Here is an 18,305-nt window from a genome sequence, read left to right on the forward strand (position 1 = left end):
GCAGCCCAGCTCCAGGTTGAGCTGTTGTTCAGCATCTTAGATGTAGAGGGCAGTGTCACTGGCCCTCATATGTGGGATCTGAACCGGGGCCCTCTGGCGTCCCAAGCCAGCTCTTAACCATTGCACCACTTGGCCGGCCCCACCCTATGTCTTTTGATTGGAGCATTTAATCCATTTACATTTAAACTAATTGTTGATAAATATGTAGTTCTTGCCATTTTATTATTCATATTTTTTGTCTCTCTCCTTCTTCTTCCCCCTCACCTTTCTCAAGAAGTCCCTTTAACATTTCTTGTAATACTGGTTTGGTGGTGATGAATTCCTTTAGCTTTTTCTTGTCTGGCAAGCTCTTTATCTGTCCTTCGATTCTAAATGATAGCTTTGCTGGGAAGACTAATCTTGATTGTAGATCCTTGTTTTTCATCACTTTGAATATTTCCTGCCAATCCCTTCTGGCCAGCAAAATTTCTGTTGAGAAATCAGCTGACAGTCTTATGGCAGCTCCCTTCAAGGTAAATAACTGATTTTCTCCTACTGCTTGTAAGAGTCTCTCTTTGTCTTTAACCTTTGGCATTTTAATTATTTTGGGCCTCTTTAGGTTCATTTTGTTTGGGACTCTCTGTGCTTCCTGGGCTTCTATGTCTATTTCCTTCACCAGGGTAGGGAGGTTTTCCATTATTTCTTCAAATAGGTTTTTAATTCCTTGCTCTGTCTTTTCTCCTTCTGGTACCCCAATGATGCAAATCTTGCTGTACTTGAGGTTGTCCCAGAGGCCCCTTAAACTATCCTCATTTTTTTGGATTTTTTTTCTTTTTGCTATTCTGATTTGGTGTTTTCTGTTACCTTATCTTCTAAATCAGTAATTCAGTCTTCTGCTTAATCTAATCTACTGTTGATTCTCTCTAATGTATGCTTCATTTCAGTTATTGTATTCTTTATTTCTGACTAGTTCTTTTTTTATGTTTTCTAACTCCATTTTTATGTTTCCTATCTCTTTGTTGAAGTTCTTCCTGAGATCACTAAGCATCCTTATAACCAGTGTTTTGAACTCTGTGTCTGGTAGATTGCTTGTCTCCATTTTGTTTGGTTCTTTTTCTGGAGCTTTGTTTTGTTCTTTCATTTGGGACATGTTTCTTTGTCTCCCCATTTTGGCTGCCTCCCTGTGTTTGTTTCTATGTATTAGTAGAGCTGCAATGTCCCCTGGTCTTAGTAGAGTGGCTTTATGCAGTAGGTGTCCTGTGGGGCCCAGTGGCCCAATCTCCATGGTCACCTGGGCCGGGTGCTCCAGGTGTGTTCCTTGTGTGTGTTGTGTATGTCCTCCTGTTGTAGTTGAGCCTTGGTTGCTGTTTGCACATCAGTGGGAGGGATTGACCCCCAGGCTGATTGATTGTGAGGACTGGCCATGACCTACAGTGGAGTAGTTGTTATGCAGGGACTGACCCTACAGAGCAAGATTTGCTTTAGCAGAGCTCTAGTGCCTGCACAGTCTGCCCTTTGGGTGTGTCATTTCTGGAGGTGGTTGGGTGGTGTTCTGGGTGGTCTGAAGCTGGCCACCGAATGTGTTGGTTCTGGGACCTCTTGGGAGGGACTCTGTTTCAGGCCAAGGTCAGCCGTTGCCTGTGCCCTGCCCAAGGCCACTTGGTATGAGCTATAAAGTGATCTGTACATGGGTGCCACTTGTGCTGGTCTTGGAGGTGCCTGGGAGAGCCTAAGCTATGAACCAAGGCTGGCTATTGCTGGTACCAGGCTTGGGGCTGCTTAGCAAGAGATATGGGGCACACTGAGGCCAGATGCTGCTTGTTCGGAGTTTGTGAACCTTTGAGAGATTTTAGGAAAGTCCACAGCATGAGCCAAGACAGGCTATTTGCAGGAATAAGACAGGAAAAGCCACTAGAAGCAGCTTGGGTGGGCCCACAAGTTGGGTTGTGCAGGGTCTCAGGGAATCACCTGGGTGAGGTGAACAGTGTTAGCCAGGTTGATAGACACTCAGATCAAGCTTTGATTCTTTTGAAACTTTTGATTCTTTTAAAGTCATTTAAAAACTAATGAGATATTACAGGACTAATACGCATATGTTCTTCATCCAGAATCACCAATTCTTAACATTTTTCCACGTTTGCTTTCACTGTCTTCTCAATTTATCTATGTACTTGTATGTATGTATGTATGTATGTATGTATATACACACAGATATATTAAAACTGTATTTTCTGAAACATTTGAGAGTAATTGGCAAACATAATTCCTCTTTACCCCTAAAGACATCATTGTGTATCTCTTAAGAACAAGGATATTCTCTTACATAACCACAGTTAGTTATCAATATCAAGAACTTTAACATTGATAATTATCTAATATACAATATGTAATATACAGTTTCCCCAGTTTTCACAATAATGTCCTTTATAGCATCTTGCCCGNACCCCCCGGCCCCAATCCAGGATCCAGTCCAGGTTCATGTATTGTGTTTTGTTGTCGTGTCCCTTTAGTCTTTAATCTGGAACAGTTCCTTAGCCTTTCCTTGACTTTCATGACACTGACAGTTTTGAAGACTATCCTTCAGTTTGGGTTTGTTTCTTGCTTCCTTATAATTCGATTCAGGTTATTCATTTTTGTCAGGCATATCACAGAAATGATGCTGTGCTCCTCTCAGTGGCTCATGTCAGTAGGCGTTGAATATCAATTTGTCCTTTATTGATAATATTAACTTTGATCACCTGGCTAAGATGGTGTCTCTCAGGTACTGTGAAGTTATTATCTTTCCATTTGTAATTAATAACTCTTTTGTGGGGAGATTCTTTAAGACTATGGAAATATCCTATTTCTCATTCTTTTTTAATTAAAGTTTATTGGGGTGCCAATGGTTAGTAAATTTACATAGGTTTCAAGTGTACAATTCTGCAATACATCACCTATATATCACATTGTGTGTTCACCACCCAGAGTCAGTTTTCCTTCCATCACCACATATTTGACTATTTCTCATTCTTTTGTCCACTGAGTTTAGCATCCAGTGATGATTCTTGCCTGTAACAATTAATTACTTGCTGTTTCCCTAACAGTATTTTTCTAATTCTGTCATTTCTTCTACATTGATTATTTGGTCTTTTACTATATGAAAAAACATTCCTCACTTTGATGATGAAAGGAAAACGATGTGCCAGGCACAATGAGCACACTTGATTTGCCATCACTAATAGGAACTATAGCTTCTTGTTCCTATTGGTGGAGAAATGACTGACTCCAGGGTTAGAACAGAGAAAGTACAAAATGGTCTGGAAGAACTCATTGTGCTGGAAATTAATGAGGTGCTCAAAAAGTTAGGAACATGTCAAAAGGACACAGGAGTCAGCTTGAAGGAGCTCTCTCTGGCCAAATCTGAGACAATTTGATTAGCAAAATAAATAATGGTGGTAATAGATTATAACCCACTGAATAAGGTAGGAAGTCACCAGTCCATATGATAAGTAGGTAGGCAGACAGAGAAGAAATGAAGGTTTCTTTTTAATACCATCCTGATCTTTTATGGTTTGTCCATTAACTTCTCCAGTCTTTCTGAGAATAATATTGGTAGTTCATTACAAACTTTTAAATTTTGAAATAGTTATAGATTTATAGAAAGTTTCAAAGATGGTAAGGGGGTGTCCCATGAAACCATTTACCCAGTTTTCCCCAATGATTACATCCTGTGTCACTAGAGTCCAGTATGACAAACAGGAAACTGACATTGCTATAGTGTGTGTGTAGTTCTCTGCCATTTGACACAGTTGTAGGTTCCTGTACAATAATCCAGATACAGAACTATTCCATTACCACATAGGTCTACTGGTATTGACATTTTACCAGTTAGAGTGAAGTATAGAAAACTTACCTCCCTTTAAGTCCCCTTACCCTTGCAGTTTATAATAAAATTGCCTTAAATATTTCCTCTACATACATGGAGATCCACATCATACAATGTTATACTTTTTGCTTTGACCTTCAAACATAATTTTAAAAACTCAAGAGCAGAAGGAAAGTCTATTATATTTACCAGTATTTCTGTTCTTCCCATTTTTTCTTCTTTCTTGATGTTTGAAAAGTTCTTCTTTTACCATCTCCTTTCTATTTAGAGATTTTTTTTAGTCTTTCTTTTAGGGCAGGTCTACTGGCAACACATTTTCTTAGTTTTCCTTCATCTGAGAATACCTTGATTTCCCCTTCATTTCTTCTTTTTTTTAATAAAAGCTTTATTAAGATATAATTTGCATGCCATACAATTTACCCAAAATGTACAATTCAATGTGATTTTTTGTATATTTATAGATATGTGTAACCATCACCACAATCAATTGTAGAACATTTTCATCACCTCGAAAGAAACCCCATACCCTTAGCCACCACTCCCCTAGCCTGCTTCCCCCCTTCCTGCCTCCCCTAACCCTATGTAACTACTAATCTACTTTTTTGTCTCTATAGACTTCACTATTCTGGACATTTCACATAAATGGAATCATATAATATATGATCTGTGTGTCTGGCTTCTTTCACTCAGCATGTTTTCAAGTTTCACTCATGTAGCATGTATCAGTACTTCATTCCTTTTTATGGTTGAATACTATTCCATTGTACAAATATACCACATTTGGTTTATCCATTTGTCAGCTGATGTTCATTTGGGCTGTTTCCACCTTTTGGATATTATGAGTAATGCTGCTATAAACATTTGTATACAAGGTTTTATGTAGATATATTTTCATTAATCTTTAGTATACATATACTTAGGAGTGGAATTGATGGGTCAAATGATAACACATATTTAATCATTTAAATAACTTCTAGACTGCTTTTCAAAGGAGCTGCACCATTTTACATTCCCACCAGCAGTGTGTGAAGGTTCCAATTTCTCCACATCTTTGACATTTGTTATTATCTGACTTTTTTTATTCTAGCCATCATAATGGATGTGAGGTGGTATCTCACTGTAGTTTTGATTTGTATTTCCCTGACAATTAATGATGTCAAGCATCTTTTCATGTGTTTGTTAGCCATTACCTCTTCATTTCTGAAGGATAATTTTGCCAGATACTGAATTCAAGGTTGACAGTTCTTTTCTTTCAGCACTTGAAAAATGTTGTGCCACTTTCTTCTCACCTCTGTGGTTTCTATGAGTAATCCTCTGTCACTTTAATTGTTTTTCTCTTGTAGGTAAGGTGTCATTTCTCTCTTGCTGATTTCAAGATTTTTCCTGTCCTTAGTTTTCTGAAGTTTGACTATAGTGTGTCTTGTTGTAGATTTCTTTGATATATCCTTGTGGGGTTTGCTCAGTTTCTTGAATATCTTTTGCTAAATTTGAGAAATTTTCAGCCATAATTTCTTCAAATACTTTTTCAGCCCCATATTCTTTCTCATCTCTTGGGACTCTGATGACATGACTACCAGATCATTTGTTATAGTTTCACAGGTCCCTGAGACTGTTCATTTCCCCCCCACCACCAACTTTCTTTTTGCTGTTCAGATTGGATTACTTCTATTGGATTACTTCTGTCATCAAGTTCTCTGACTCTTTCCTATATCACCTCTATTCTCCTACTGAGCTTATACAGAGTTTTAAAATTTTGGCTATTGTATTTTTCAATTCTAAATTTTTATTCAGTTCCTTTCATATATTCTACTTCTTTGCTGAGACACTTTATTTTTGTATTTCTTTTAAGTATGTTGAAGCATTTTTATCATGGCTACTTTTAAAATCTTGTCAGATAATTCTAACATCTGTGTCATCTCAATGTTAGTGTCTGTTGATTGTCTTTTCTCATTCAAGTTAAGATTTTCCTGCTTTTCATATGATGCCTGGTTTTCAATTATGTCCTGGATATTTTGGGAAGTAGGAGACTCAGGATATTATTTGAATCTTGTGTTTAATAGGCCTCCCCTGACTCTGTTCTGCTAACAAAAACAGAATCTCCTCCTTACTGCCAGATAGAGGTGGAAGATCAGGTTCTCCACTTGGCCTTCTTTGATATCCCAGAGGGGGATGAGCACCTTGTTGCTGCTGACCAAAGGTTGAATGGCAGGCTCTCCACCAGACTGCTTCTTTCACTACCCTGGTCAGGAGACAGAAGGATATCTTGTCACTAGATAAGGGTGGAAGTTCAAGATCTCCAGATAGCCCAAACTGACACTATGGGGAGGGGCCTCATTACCCTCAGGTAGGGATGAAAATCTATTCTCCCCACTCAGCCTTTGCTGATAGTAATGAGGCTGTGGAGCCCCAGTTTTTCCTGTGATGCTTGGCTGGCGTAAGGCAGTTATTATCTAAATGTTTATGTCTTGCTACATTGCCCCCTTCTTGGTACTCTGGCTAGAGAGAGGCAAAGTTTTTGTCTGTGCCAATTGGCATTCTAAGTTTCCAGCCTCCCCAGCACCTAGTCCAGGATATATGGGGCAATAAGAAAACTCAGGGAAATCACTGCTGTGTCATTCCTCAGGTTCTGAGATCTCTAGCGAGTTTGACTTCTTCTCTCCAACTGAGAGTCTTCTTATCTTTGTTTTATATGTAATGACCAGTGTTTGTAGATGTACTTAGCAAGGTGGAGCAAGGAAGAATCATGTGTATTCCATTTTGGTCCCATTGGTAATGTTTTTGTTAATTTTTTAAAATTTATTTTTCAATCACCATTGGTAATTTTTAACTTAATTTTTTGAATACGTAGTACATTCACTTGGTTCTGTCCCCCCATTCCCCAAGTCTCCGTAGCACAGAAAACCCGTCCTGATTAGTTTGTGGGTGTATGGGTGGGTGGGGTATATGCTTAGAGATTATGCAAATCAAAACAACTAAGAAAGTATCTTTAATATATTTCCACACAAAAAATAGAGATACTGTTACTGTTATATTGATCACTGAATTTTTTTTAAAATACTGTTAAGTTTTACCTTTTATCATGAAATATTCCACACATTTTTTAAAAAGATTTTATTGGGAAATTGGGGAAGGGGAACAGTGTTGGGGAATTGGGGAAGGGGAACAGCCAAGCTGTTGTCCTTCGATCTTAGTTGTGGAGGGCGCAGTTAGCTCAGCTCCAAGTCCAGTCACCTTCCCGCCACCTGTTGGCAGCGCAGTGGCAGCTCAACTCAGGTGCAGCTCAACTCAGGTGCAGCTCACTGGCCCATGCGGAAATCCAACCGGCGACCCTGTTGATCAGAGCTCACGCTCTTAACCAACTGAGCCACTCGGCCGACCCCTATTCCACACATTTTGAATAATGCTGCTGTAAATATTCTTGAACATGACTCCTGCTGCACATGTGCACATATTTCAATTGGGCATAGTTCCATGAGTGGAATCACTGTATCCTAGTGTATGAATGTCTTCAACACCAGATAAAGCAAAAATGCTTTCCAATGTGATTGTACCAATTTACACTGCCATCAGCCATATGAGAGCTCTCATTGCACCATATTCTCTTCATCACTTCATATTATCAGTCTTTTTCATTGAAGACTTTCTAGGGGTTGTGTAGTGGTATCTAATTGTGGTTTTAATTTGCATTCCCTGGTTACTAAGGAGATTAAGCCCTTTTCCTGTGTCTATTGATACTTTGTTTTTTTTTTTTTAATCTTTTTTTTTGTTTGTTTTTGTTTTTTTTTAGATTTTTTTTTATTGGGGAGTTAGGGGGATGGGAACAGTGCTGGGGAATTGGGGAAAGGGGAACAGACAAGTTGCTGTCGTTTTGTTCTTCAATCTAGTTGTGGAGGATGTTGCTTCACTGGCCCAAGTTGGCACCATCATTGCGCTCTTCTCTGGCGAGGCAGATCAGTCGCCGGCTTCTGGACGGCCGCTCACTGCGGCTGCTGGCCGCTCACGCTGGCTGCTGGCCACACACGGTAGCCCATGGCAATCCACTGCCACAGGGGCTGCAGCCCACGCCGTCGCCGGCAACTCGTGGCAGCCCAGCTCCAGGTTGAGCTGTTGTTCAGCATCTTAGCTGTGGAGGGCAGTGTCACTGGCCCTCATATGTGGGATCCGAACCGGGGCCCTCTGGTGTCCCAAGCGAGTTCTTAACCATCGCGCCACTCGGCCGGCCCTGTCTATTGATACTTTGGATTTCCACTTTTGTAAAATGCTTGTTCAAATCCTTTGCCCAATTTTCTACTAGATGGTCTCTTTTCTTCCTATTGCTTTATAAGAGTTATGAGCTCTCTAACTATGAGCCTTTGTCCATAATAGGTGTTGCAGTATCTTCTATTTTGTGGCTTTCCTTTTTTGTCTTACAATGCTATCTTTTAAATTAATAGAAATTTTGAACTTTATTGTAAACAGACTTATCAATCTTTTTCTTTATGTTAATGTTTTTGCTTCCCGTTTGAGACTTATTTTCTTAATCCAAGATCATGAAGATATTGTCTGTATTATTTTTAAAGTTTTCATTGTTTTGCCTTTCCCCCCATTCATTTCTTCCAAATACCTTTTAGCACCCCTTTTGTCTTCCAATGTTAGTTGTCCAAGTCTTTAATCTGTTCTACATTTTATTTTATTCTATTGCCATTTCCTAGCACATAATCAATCAGTAAATTAATTGGAACTATTAATTGTATCTAGTTCCTACATTAACTAGAGGACTTAGAGAGCCCATCTTAATCCTCAGTTTTGTAAAAAGGAATGACTGTACCCAAAGTAATCTATAGATTCAGTGCAATCCTTATCAAAATACCAATGGCATTTTTCACAGAACTAGAACAAATAATCTTAAATTTTATATAGAACCACAAAAGACCCCTAGTAGCCACAGCAATATTGAGAAAAAAGAACAAAATTGGTGGTATTACGCTACCTGATATCAAACTATATTACAAAGCTGTAGTAATCAAAACAGATAATACTGGCATAAAAACAGACACATAAATCAATGGAACAGAATAGAGAGCCCAGAAATAAACACATGCCTGTATGATCATTTAATCTATGACAAAGGAGGCAAGAATATATAATGGGGTAAAGATGGTGTATTCAATAAATGTCCTAGGAAAACTGGACAGATACATGCAAAAAAAAAAGAAAAAAAAGAAACTGGACCACCTTACTCCATATACAAGAATAAACTCAAAATGGATTAAAGACTTAAATGTAAGACGTGAAACCATAAAACTCCTAGAAGACAATATAGGCAGTAAACTCGCCAACATTGTCCTCAGTAAAATTTTTTGTGATATATCTCCTCAGGCAATGGAAACAAAATAAAAAATAAACAAATGGAACTACATCAAACTAAAAAGTTTTTGCACAACAAAGGAAACCATTAACAAATTGAAAAGACAGCCCACTGAATGGGAGGCTGTATCACCAATGATACATCTGATAATGGGTTAATATCCAAAATTTATAAAGAACTTATACAGCTCAACAACAACAAAATAAATAAAACCCAAACAATCCAATTAAAAAATAGGTAGAGGAACTGAATAAATGTTTCTCTAAAGAGGACATACAGATGGCCAATAGACATATGAAAAAATGCTCAATGTTACTAATCATTAGAAAAATGCAAATAAAAACCACAATGAGATATCACCTCACACCTGTCAGAATGGCCATCATCAATAACTCAATAAGCAAGTGTTGTCAAAGATGCAGAGAAAAGGGAACCCTCGTACACTGTTGGTGAGATTGCAAATTGGTGCAGCCAGTGTTGAAAATGGTTTGGAGGTCCCTCAAAAAATTAAAAACAGAACTACCTTATGACCCAGCAATTCCACTTCTGGGTATTTACTCAAAGAAATTCAAAACACTAATTTGAAAAGTTATATGCACTCCTATGTTCATTGCAGCATTATTTACAATAGCCAAGATACGGAAGCAGCCCAAGTGCCCATTAATAGACAATTGGATAAAGAAGATGTGGTACATATATACAGTGGAATATTACTGAGCCATAAAAAAGAATGAAATCTTAACCATTTGTGACAATATGGATGGACCTAGAGAGTATTATGCTAAGTGAAATAGGTCAGACCGAGAAAGACAAATACCATATGATCTCACTTATATGTGGAATCTAAAAAACAAAATAAATGAACAAACAGAACAGAAACAGACCCATAAGTTCAGAGAACAAACTGATGGTTGCCAGATGGGAAGGGGGTTGGGGAATTGGGTAAAAAAGGTGAAGGGATTAAAAAGTACAAATTGGAAGTTACAAAATAGTCACAAGGATGTAAAGTACAGCATAGGGAATATTGTCAGTAATATTGTAACAACTATGTATAGTATCAGGTGTGTACTAGGCCAATTGGGACATCACTGCATAAATTATATAAATGTCTAACCACTATGTTGTACACCTGAAAGTAATATAAAATAATATTGAATGTCAACTATAACTGAAATAAAAATAAATCATTTAAAAAAGAATGACTGAATGAATAAACTAATGAATATATTACACAATGAGTGTCAAGATACTTCAATGAGTTTTTTTTTCTCTCACAAAAATTAGATACTGAGTGAAAACTCTACAGGACACATAATGGTAAAAGTCATTAAAAACAACTTCCTATTTATCTTCTCCCCATCCCCTTGTGCTGACCATGTCACCTTTAACAGGATTGTGTTATTACAGGTCTCAGTGTCATTCGAGGATGTGACGGTAAACTTCAGTAGGGAGGAGTGGCAGCACTTGGAACCTGCTCAGAGACGCCTGTACCGGGATGTGACACTGGAGAACTACAGCCACCTGCTTTCCGTGGGTAAGCACAGCTGCCCTATGTGTCTGCCAGGGGCCTCAGTGAGGTTATTTCCATTCTCAGCTGCTGAGTGCTCTGGGACATCTCAAGTGTGGGATGGTGTCATCCTTGATTTGCTGAGATTCTTCAATCCCTTTTCACCTCTGTGATTATTACTCTATTCCAGAGAAATGTGATTTTGTTTTTTGAAGAGCAAATGGAAGTGCCATTGAAAGGTCCCTGAAACCCATTGAGCTGGACCCAATCCTGTCTCATGTCTTGTTAACAGGGTACCAAGTTCCCAAACCAGAGGTCATCTTCAAGTTGGAGCAAGGAGATGGGCCATGGATGTTGGAGAGGGAAACCCCACATCAGAGCTGTTCAGGTGAGTAAATGTAAGCATAACCCAGGAAGATGGGGGACATGGAAGTAAATCTCACTTTTGTAGGAGAGATCAATACTTTCCAAAGGCTGTGAAGATAATCTGTTTTGGAAGTTCTAAACTTTTGGACTTCCTTGGAGATGGTTGACATAAACCCCTGTGATACCTAAATGCCATCTCCAACTATGACTCTTGCAACATCTATTGTCTTCTATCATTGGCTTTTTGACAAGAAAGCTGTCTCTAATCTTGTACCCTGGATCACATACATACCACCCTATTTTATCTAGGACTTTTTATTCTTCCTACTCCACCTTCACACATACTCCCCCTTATCTTAGATTATTTCCTTGTACATTCAGGTATTTTTAAATGTCTTCCCTTCCCTTTTCTTTTTTTTAATTAAAGTTTATTGGGGGGACAACTGTTAGCAAAGTTACATAGATTTCAGGTGTACAACTTTGTAATACATCATCTATACATCACATTGTGTGTTCACCACCCAGAGACAGTTCTCTTTCCATCACCATATATTTGACCCCCTTTACCCTCATCTACCACCTCCCTCCCCACTTACCCTCTGGTAACTAGTGTCTGTGTCTATGAGTTTTTGTTTCTTCATTTGTTTGTCTTGTTCCTTTGTTGCTTTCAGTTTTATATACCACATATGAGTGAAGTCATATGGTTCTCTACTTTTTCTGTCTGACTTATTTCACTTAACATTATAATCTCAAGATCCATCCCTGTTGTCGCAAATGGCACTATTTCATCGTTTCTTATGGCAGAATAGTGTTCCACTGTGTATATATATCACAACTTCTTTATCCAATCATCTATCGAAGGACACTTTGGTTGTTTCCATGTCTTGGCCACCGTAAATAAAGCTGCAATGAACATTGGAGGACATTATCCCTCCTCCCATGGGCTACTGATCTAATGTATTTGATCTTTGAATTTGTGTGGTATTCTCTTAAAGCCTGAAGTATTGGTTTATGAGTATGTATTTTTAGTATATATAAATTATATTGTGCTCTGTGTTTTAATTCTGTTCCCTTTTTCACTCATCCCTAAGGTCTGTCCATATTGTAGTGTGTTCACCTGGCTGTTTCTTCAAATTGCTGCATAGTATTCAACAGTGTGCCATCACCACATCTTACTTAACCAGTCATTCAGTGGTGGAGTCTAGGGTTGTCGCTAACTCCCAGCTAATACAAACAACTCTACAATAAATTTCTACATAAATCTTCCCTTATGGAGTGTGCGAATTTCTCAGGAATGCATATAGATGAGAGGGATTGCCCGACCATTGCATAATCTCATCCTAAATTTGACTGAGCACTGCCATATTATTCTCAGATTGTCTGTACTCATCTACGTATATTCCCAGCAAAAGTGCACAAGTGTTCTTGATTTCCTAGAGTTTCTGCTAACAATTAGTAGTACCAAAGTTTCTCGTTTTTTGGCCAACAATGGAAATAAGTGGTATCTCATTTTTTATTTTGCATTTCTCCAGTACCTAGTTTGAGCATTTCATTACTGACCTGTTGTCTAAGTGTCCCTCTTATGAGTGACCTTGTTCATGTTCTCTTTCTTTCAATTGAGTTTCCTATCTGTTTCTTCATGATTTGCATCCAATATATTATTTTCTCTTTTTTTCCACCCTTCTCTTCCTCATTACCCCATAAGTGAGGTACCCTATCTACTGTTCACCAGTCTTTTTTTGTTCGTATACATGCAATGATTAATCATTTTATTATAATTAAAATTCTCATGATTCTGCTTTTGACATCTCCAGTCTCTGTTTTTCATTGGTGCTTTAAGTACTAGATTTAGCTACCCAGAAAGTTTCCATGGGAGTTTCTCTTGATCGTCAGTATATTGGAAATGGAATATCACCCTATATATCAGAAAACCTTCTCACCTTCCAAATTTTGTCACATTCTGTCTGTTTCTTAAATCTTTTGGTCGTTTTAATTAATCACTCTATAATTCCTATTGTTTTTTCATTTTTGCAAATATCATTTTCAGTTCATCTTCTCAGTTCCAAATAATATCACCTAAAACCAGTTCCATATTTTTTATGTCTGGGTTATGATTATTTTAGTGCTGATTAGATTTGCTAATTCCACTCTTTTTACTAGTTTGCTTTTAATGCTAATGACAGATTTCATTGCCATTCTATTTATCTTGCCATGAGCTTTATGAAACAAACCTACAATTACTCCCCATTACCTAGTATGTGACAATCAAACTGTTCTTTCAAAGAGATAAACAACATGGCTGTGTGTTTCCAATTCAACCCTGTGTCATTATATTTTCCATAAACTCTGCTTAACTCCATTTTTCACATTTTTTATGATTCTGTGAGTTTTATTTATATTAATAATTCTATGAGTTTTGACAAATGTGTACAGTCATTGTAACTACCACAAATAAGATATAGAACAAAAAATTACCTCACGCCCCTTGGCTATCACTCCTTCCCATCACTTCCAGCCCTGGAAACTACTGATCTCTCTTATGTCTCTATAGTTTTGCCTTTTCCAGAAAGTCATATGAATGAAATCATATAGTATGAAGATTTTTGAGCCTGATTTTTTTTGCACAATGCATTCAGAACTTATTCATTTTGTTGTATGTTTCCATAGATATTTTTTATTTCTGAGTAGTATTCCATAGTATGGATATGCCACAGTTTGTTTATCCATTCACCAGTTGAAGAATATTTAGATTGTTTCCAGTTTTGGTGACTATGAAGAAAGGTAATATAAACATCTGCTTACAGATTTTGTGTGATAATAAGATTTCATTTCTCTAGAGTAAATATTTAGGAGTGGGATTGCTGTGTTGTATGATAAGTATATATTTAACTTTATTAGATGCTACCAAACTATTTTCCAATGTGACTATACCATTTTATAGTCTAACTAGCTATGTATGAGAGTTCCAGTTAATCTACATCCTTACCAGCACTTGGAATTTTCCATTAAAACAAACTTCAGCCATTCTAATAGTTGAGTAGTGGTATCTTACTGTGGTTTTAATTAGCATTTCCATAACATCTAATATCTGACATTCATATATCTTCTTTGGTGGAGTGTTTATACAACTCTCTTTTTGTACCAATCTTTTGCCCAGTTTTCTACAGAGGACTTGGTTTTCTTTTATGGATTGCGCTCTTGGTGTTGTATCTAAGAGATCTTTACCTAATCCAAATAGTTTTATATTTAGTTTTGTGATCCATTTTGTGTTAATTTTTGTATGTGATTTAAAGCATGGATCAAAGTTCATTTTTTGTATGGGACTATACAATCATTCCAGCATCATTTATTTTAAAAACTGTCGTTTATTAACTGAATTCCCTTTGTACCATGAGGGGTTGGCAAAGTTTTGAGATGGAAGAGCCAATCCTGTCCCTCGAAGTTTTGCGAGACCTATAAAACAAATGAAATCAACCCTTATGTGAATAATATCCTTTAAAAATTTTATAAATGAAACTATGATAGTTTTATTTTCATTTTCAATTTTACTTTAGAGCCACATGTACGTACCCAAAGAGCTGCATGTGGCTCACGAGCCACAGTTTGCCAACCCCTGTGTGCCTTTATTGAAAATCAGTTATCATTTTGTGTGTGGGTCTCTTTCTGGACTCTTCATTCTGTTCCATTGATCTAGTCATCTATCTTTTTTTTTTTTTTTTAAAGATTTTTATTGGGGAATTGCGGGGATGGGAACAATGCTGGGGAATTGGGGGAAGGGGAACAGACAAGTTGCTGTCCTTTTGTTCTTCAGTCTAGTTGTGGAGGACGTTGCTTCACTGGCCCAAGTTGGCACCATCATTGCGCTCTTCCTGGGCGAAGCAGATCAGTCGCCGGCTTCTGGACGGCTGCTCACTGCGGCTGCTGGCCGCTCACGCTGGCTGCTGGCCGCTCACGCTGGCTGCTGGCTACAGACGGTAGCCCATGGCAACCCACTGCCACAGGGGCTGCAGCCCACGCCGTCGCCGGCGACCCACGGCAGCCCAGCTCCAGTTTGAGCTGTTGTTCAGCATCTTAGCTGCAGAGGGCAGTGTCACTGGCCCTCATATGTGGGATCCGAACCGGGGCCCTCTGGCATCCCAAGCGAGTTCTTAACCATTGCGCCACTCGGCCGGCCCCTAGTCATCTATCTTTACACCATTCCCATACCGTCTTGATTAGTGTAGTTATATAATAAATTAGAAATGTAACATTAGTCCTCCAACTTTGTTTTCTTCTCTTTCAAATTGTTTAGGATATTCTAAGTCCTTTGTATAGTCATATGAATTTTAGAATCAGTTTTTCAATTTCTACAAAAGTGAATTTTAATTGGGGTTACATTGACTTAGAGCAATTTGGAGAGAATCAAAGTCTTAACATTATTGGGTCTTTCGACTCATGAACAATTATATTCTTCTCAGCAATGTTTTCTAACATTCAGTGTACAGGTCTTGGGCATCTTCTATCAGATTTATCCCTAAGTATGTTATATTTTATGCTATTTCCCCCAGCTTTACTAAGATTTGATTGACATACAACATTATGTAAGTTTAAAGTGTACAATGTGTTGATTTGATACATTTATAAATTGCAAAATGATTACCACTGTAGTGTTAGCTAACACCTCCATCCCGTTACATAGTGACCATTTCGTTTTTGTGGTAAGAACATTAAAATCTATTCTTTTAGCAACATTCAAGTATATGATACAGTATCATTAGCTATAATCACCATACTGTACCTTAGCTCACCAGAACTTTTTTTTTTTAAAGATTTTATTGGGGAATTGGGGAAGGGGAACAATGTTAGGGAAATGGGAAAGGGGAACAGCCAAACTGTTGTCCTTCAATCTTAGTTGTGGAAGGCGCAGCTAGCTCAGCTCCAAGTCCAGTCGCCATCCGGCCGCGCATCAGCAGCTCGCGGCCGCTCAGCTCAAGGTGCTGTGTTCAATCTTAGTTGTGGGTGGGCATAGCCCACCATCCCATGAGGGAATTGAACCAGCAACCCTGCTGTTAGGAGCACATGCTCCACCAGCTGAGCCATCCTGCCACTTGTTCGCAGCTCAGCGGCAGCTCAGCTCGGGCGCAGCTCACTGGCCCATGTGGGAATCAAACTGGCGACCCTGTTGCTCAGAGCTCGTGCTCTTAACCAACTGAGTCACTCGACTGGCCCCGAACTTTTTAATTTTATAACTGGAAGTTTATATCCTTTGATCAGGAGAGAGAAACCATATATGTATTTGAACAGGGAAAGCATAACATAAAGAATTATTAGCTATAATGGGATTGGAGTAACAAGGGATTGGCTAGTACAAGTAAAGATAACTCTAAAGGAAACAGGAATAGTGGGAATAAGGAACAGCCAGTACCTCTAGGACTATAATGGAGCACCCAAGGAAATGCCTCCCCTGCTTCTGAGGGATGAGGTCCAGACTTTGTTGGGAGAGCACAGCTATGGTTCATGGCATGGCAAAAGAGTTGCTGTAGTGCCACACAGGCTGAACTTGCTGGAAATCTACCCTCTCGGGTTCCAGAGAAAGCTGATCATGGGGAACTGTCTTGCTGGAGGTATTCCGCTACCAATCATGTGAGAGGGATGCCAGGGTAAACCACTGGCTGCTGCTGGCTGCAGTACACTGCAGGAGCCTGGAGCTGGATAAGCTACTAGTGCTGCAGGAGCTGGGTGCTGGAGAAGTCACTCATTGCAAGAACTGAGCTCTGGAGAAGCCACCTATGCTGCAAGACCTGGCTGCTGGGGAAGCTGCTTGTACATCAGGAGCCAGATGTTGGCAAAGCTACCCACACTGCAGGAGTCTGGTGCTAGACAAGCTGCCCTTGTTGGAAGAGCCTGCTGAGTAAGCCCACTAGAACCAGGAAGCATTCATAGAAAACTGAATAGTTCAGGTTTTTTTAAGCAAAGTATGGAAAATATTTAGTGAACTTAAATTTATTGAATTTGGAGAGATAGACACAGGAGAATATTTTGCTTTCTCTCAGAAGGATTTTTCAAGTGTCTGCTCAGAGGAATTCAAAGGATCATAGATTATATTTGGGAAGGGAATACAAATGCATGAAATGGTAACAGTTGTAGCCTTTGAGTATTCTTTCTGTTATAACACAAATCTGTGCCAAATTAAGTATCAATATGAGTGGAACCATATCTGCTTTATAAATTCATAGCAGATACAACTTCCCTAGAGGTATACTGAAATTAGAGCTAATACTGAGGACAATCCATTTTGAATATGCACAGAGGAGCAAAACAACAAACAATATAAATGTGTATCCTCTCATATAAGAATTATGAGGTGAATGGGTCCATTCAACAAGTCAACTCTAATCCTGACACATCATTCAGGGACCATGTCCGAAATCATTCCTCTGCCAACTCCTAAGGCATTGTTGTCAGCTGTATGGTTAATACTGAGTCATTGTTGAGTCCAGTGGAAAGGGGAAGTAGGAATGGAGAATATTTGCCCACTGTTTTTAGGCCTTGCCTGGAAGTGGCACATATCATTTTTGCTCATACTCCAGTGGTGAGAACAAAGTGAAGCTGGTCAATGTTTTCCCCGGCTACACTCTGTTACTATAAAACAAGACAATAGATTTTGGTGGATGGCTTGAAGTTTCTTCCATACATGGCTTTCCCTCTGCTATTTTACACTTGTTAAAAGCATATACTCCAGGGACTAAGGAAGTCTTGCAGCCAGCTATAGAGTTGGAGCACAGATACCTATTTACTGTTTGTCTATGTCGAGATGGCTGATGTTGCAACAGTTTTTCTAATTAATATAGAGGAATTGGTGCATGAGACACATATATTTAATTTTTATGCTCATAATGGCTCAGAGGGAAAAGCAAGAGGAAGCAGAGAGATTAGTAAGGTTTTAGGGCTGATATGTACAGTAATAAGTACATACAATCTGAAATACTTCTTATTTTTAATTATTTTTTATTGTGAAATACACATTTTTTAGAATTGGGTTAAACTGTACAACACAGTGCAATAGTTATACTTTTTACCCCTTGAGGTGACAACCCCCCTCCCCCAATCCGCTGCCCCACTTCCCCCCGCAATATCATACATCATACATCTCTATTATAATTCCCTTGATTCCACTCCAACACTATACTCCATGTCCCATGACCATATATATATATATATATATATATATATATATATATATATATATATATATATATATA

General features: G+C 38.6%; 1 protein-coding gene across 1 annotated transcript in view; it reads left to right on the forward strand.

Annotated features, from left to right (window-relative positions):
• Positions 1–18,305, forward strand: part of ZNF41 (zinc finger protein 41) — a 56,199-nt gene that overhangs the window by 30,929 nt on the left and 6,965 nt on the right. Inside the window, exons 3-4 of the mRNA XM_019648676.1 lie at positions 10,599–10,725; positions 10,991–11,086. Coding sequence (XP_019504221.1) covers positions 10,599–10,725; positions 10,991–11,086 — 223 coding nt within the window. The remainder of the gene's footprint in view (positions 1–10,598; positions 10,726–10,990; positions 11,087–18,305) is intronic.

This window comes from Hipposideros armiger, unplaced genomic scaffold (genome assembly GCF_001890085.2).
Source record: "Hipposideros armiger isolate ML-2016 unplaced genomic scaffold, ASM189008v1 scaffold_7, whole genome shotgun sequence".
NCBI lineage: Eukaryota > Metazoa > Chordata > Mammalia > Chiroptera > Hipposideridae > Hipposideros > Hipposideros armiger.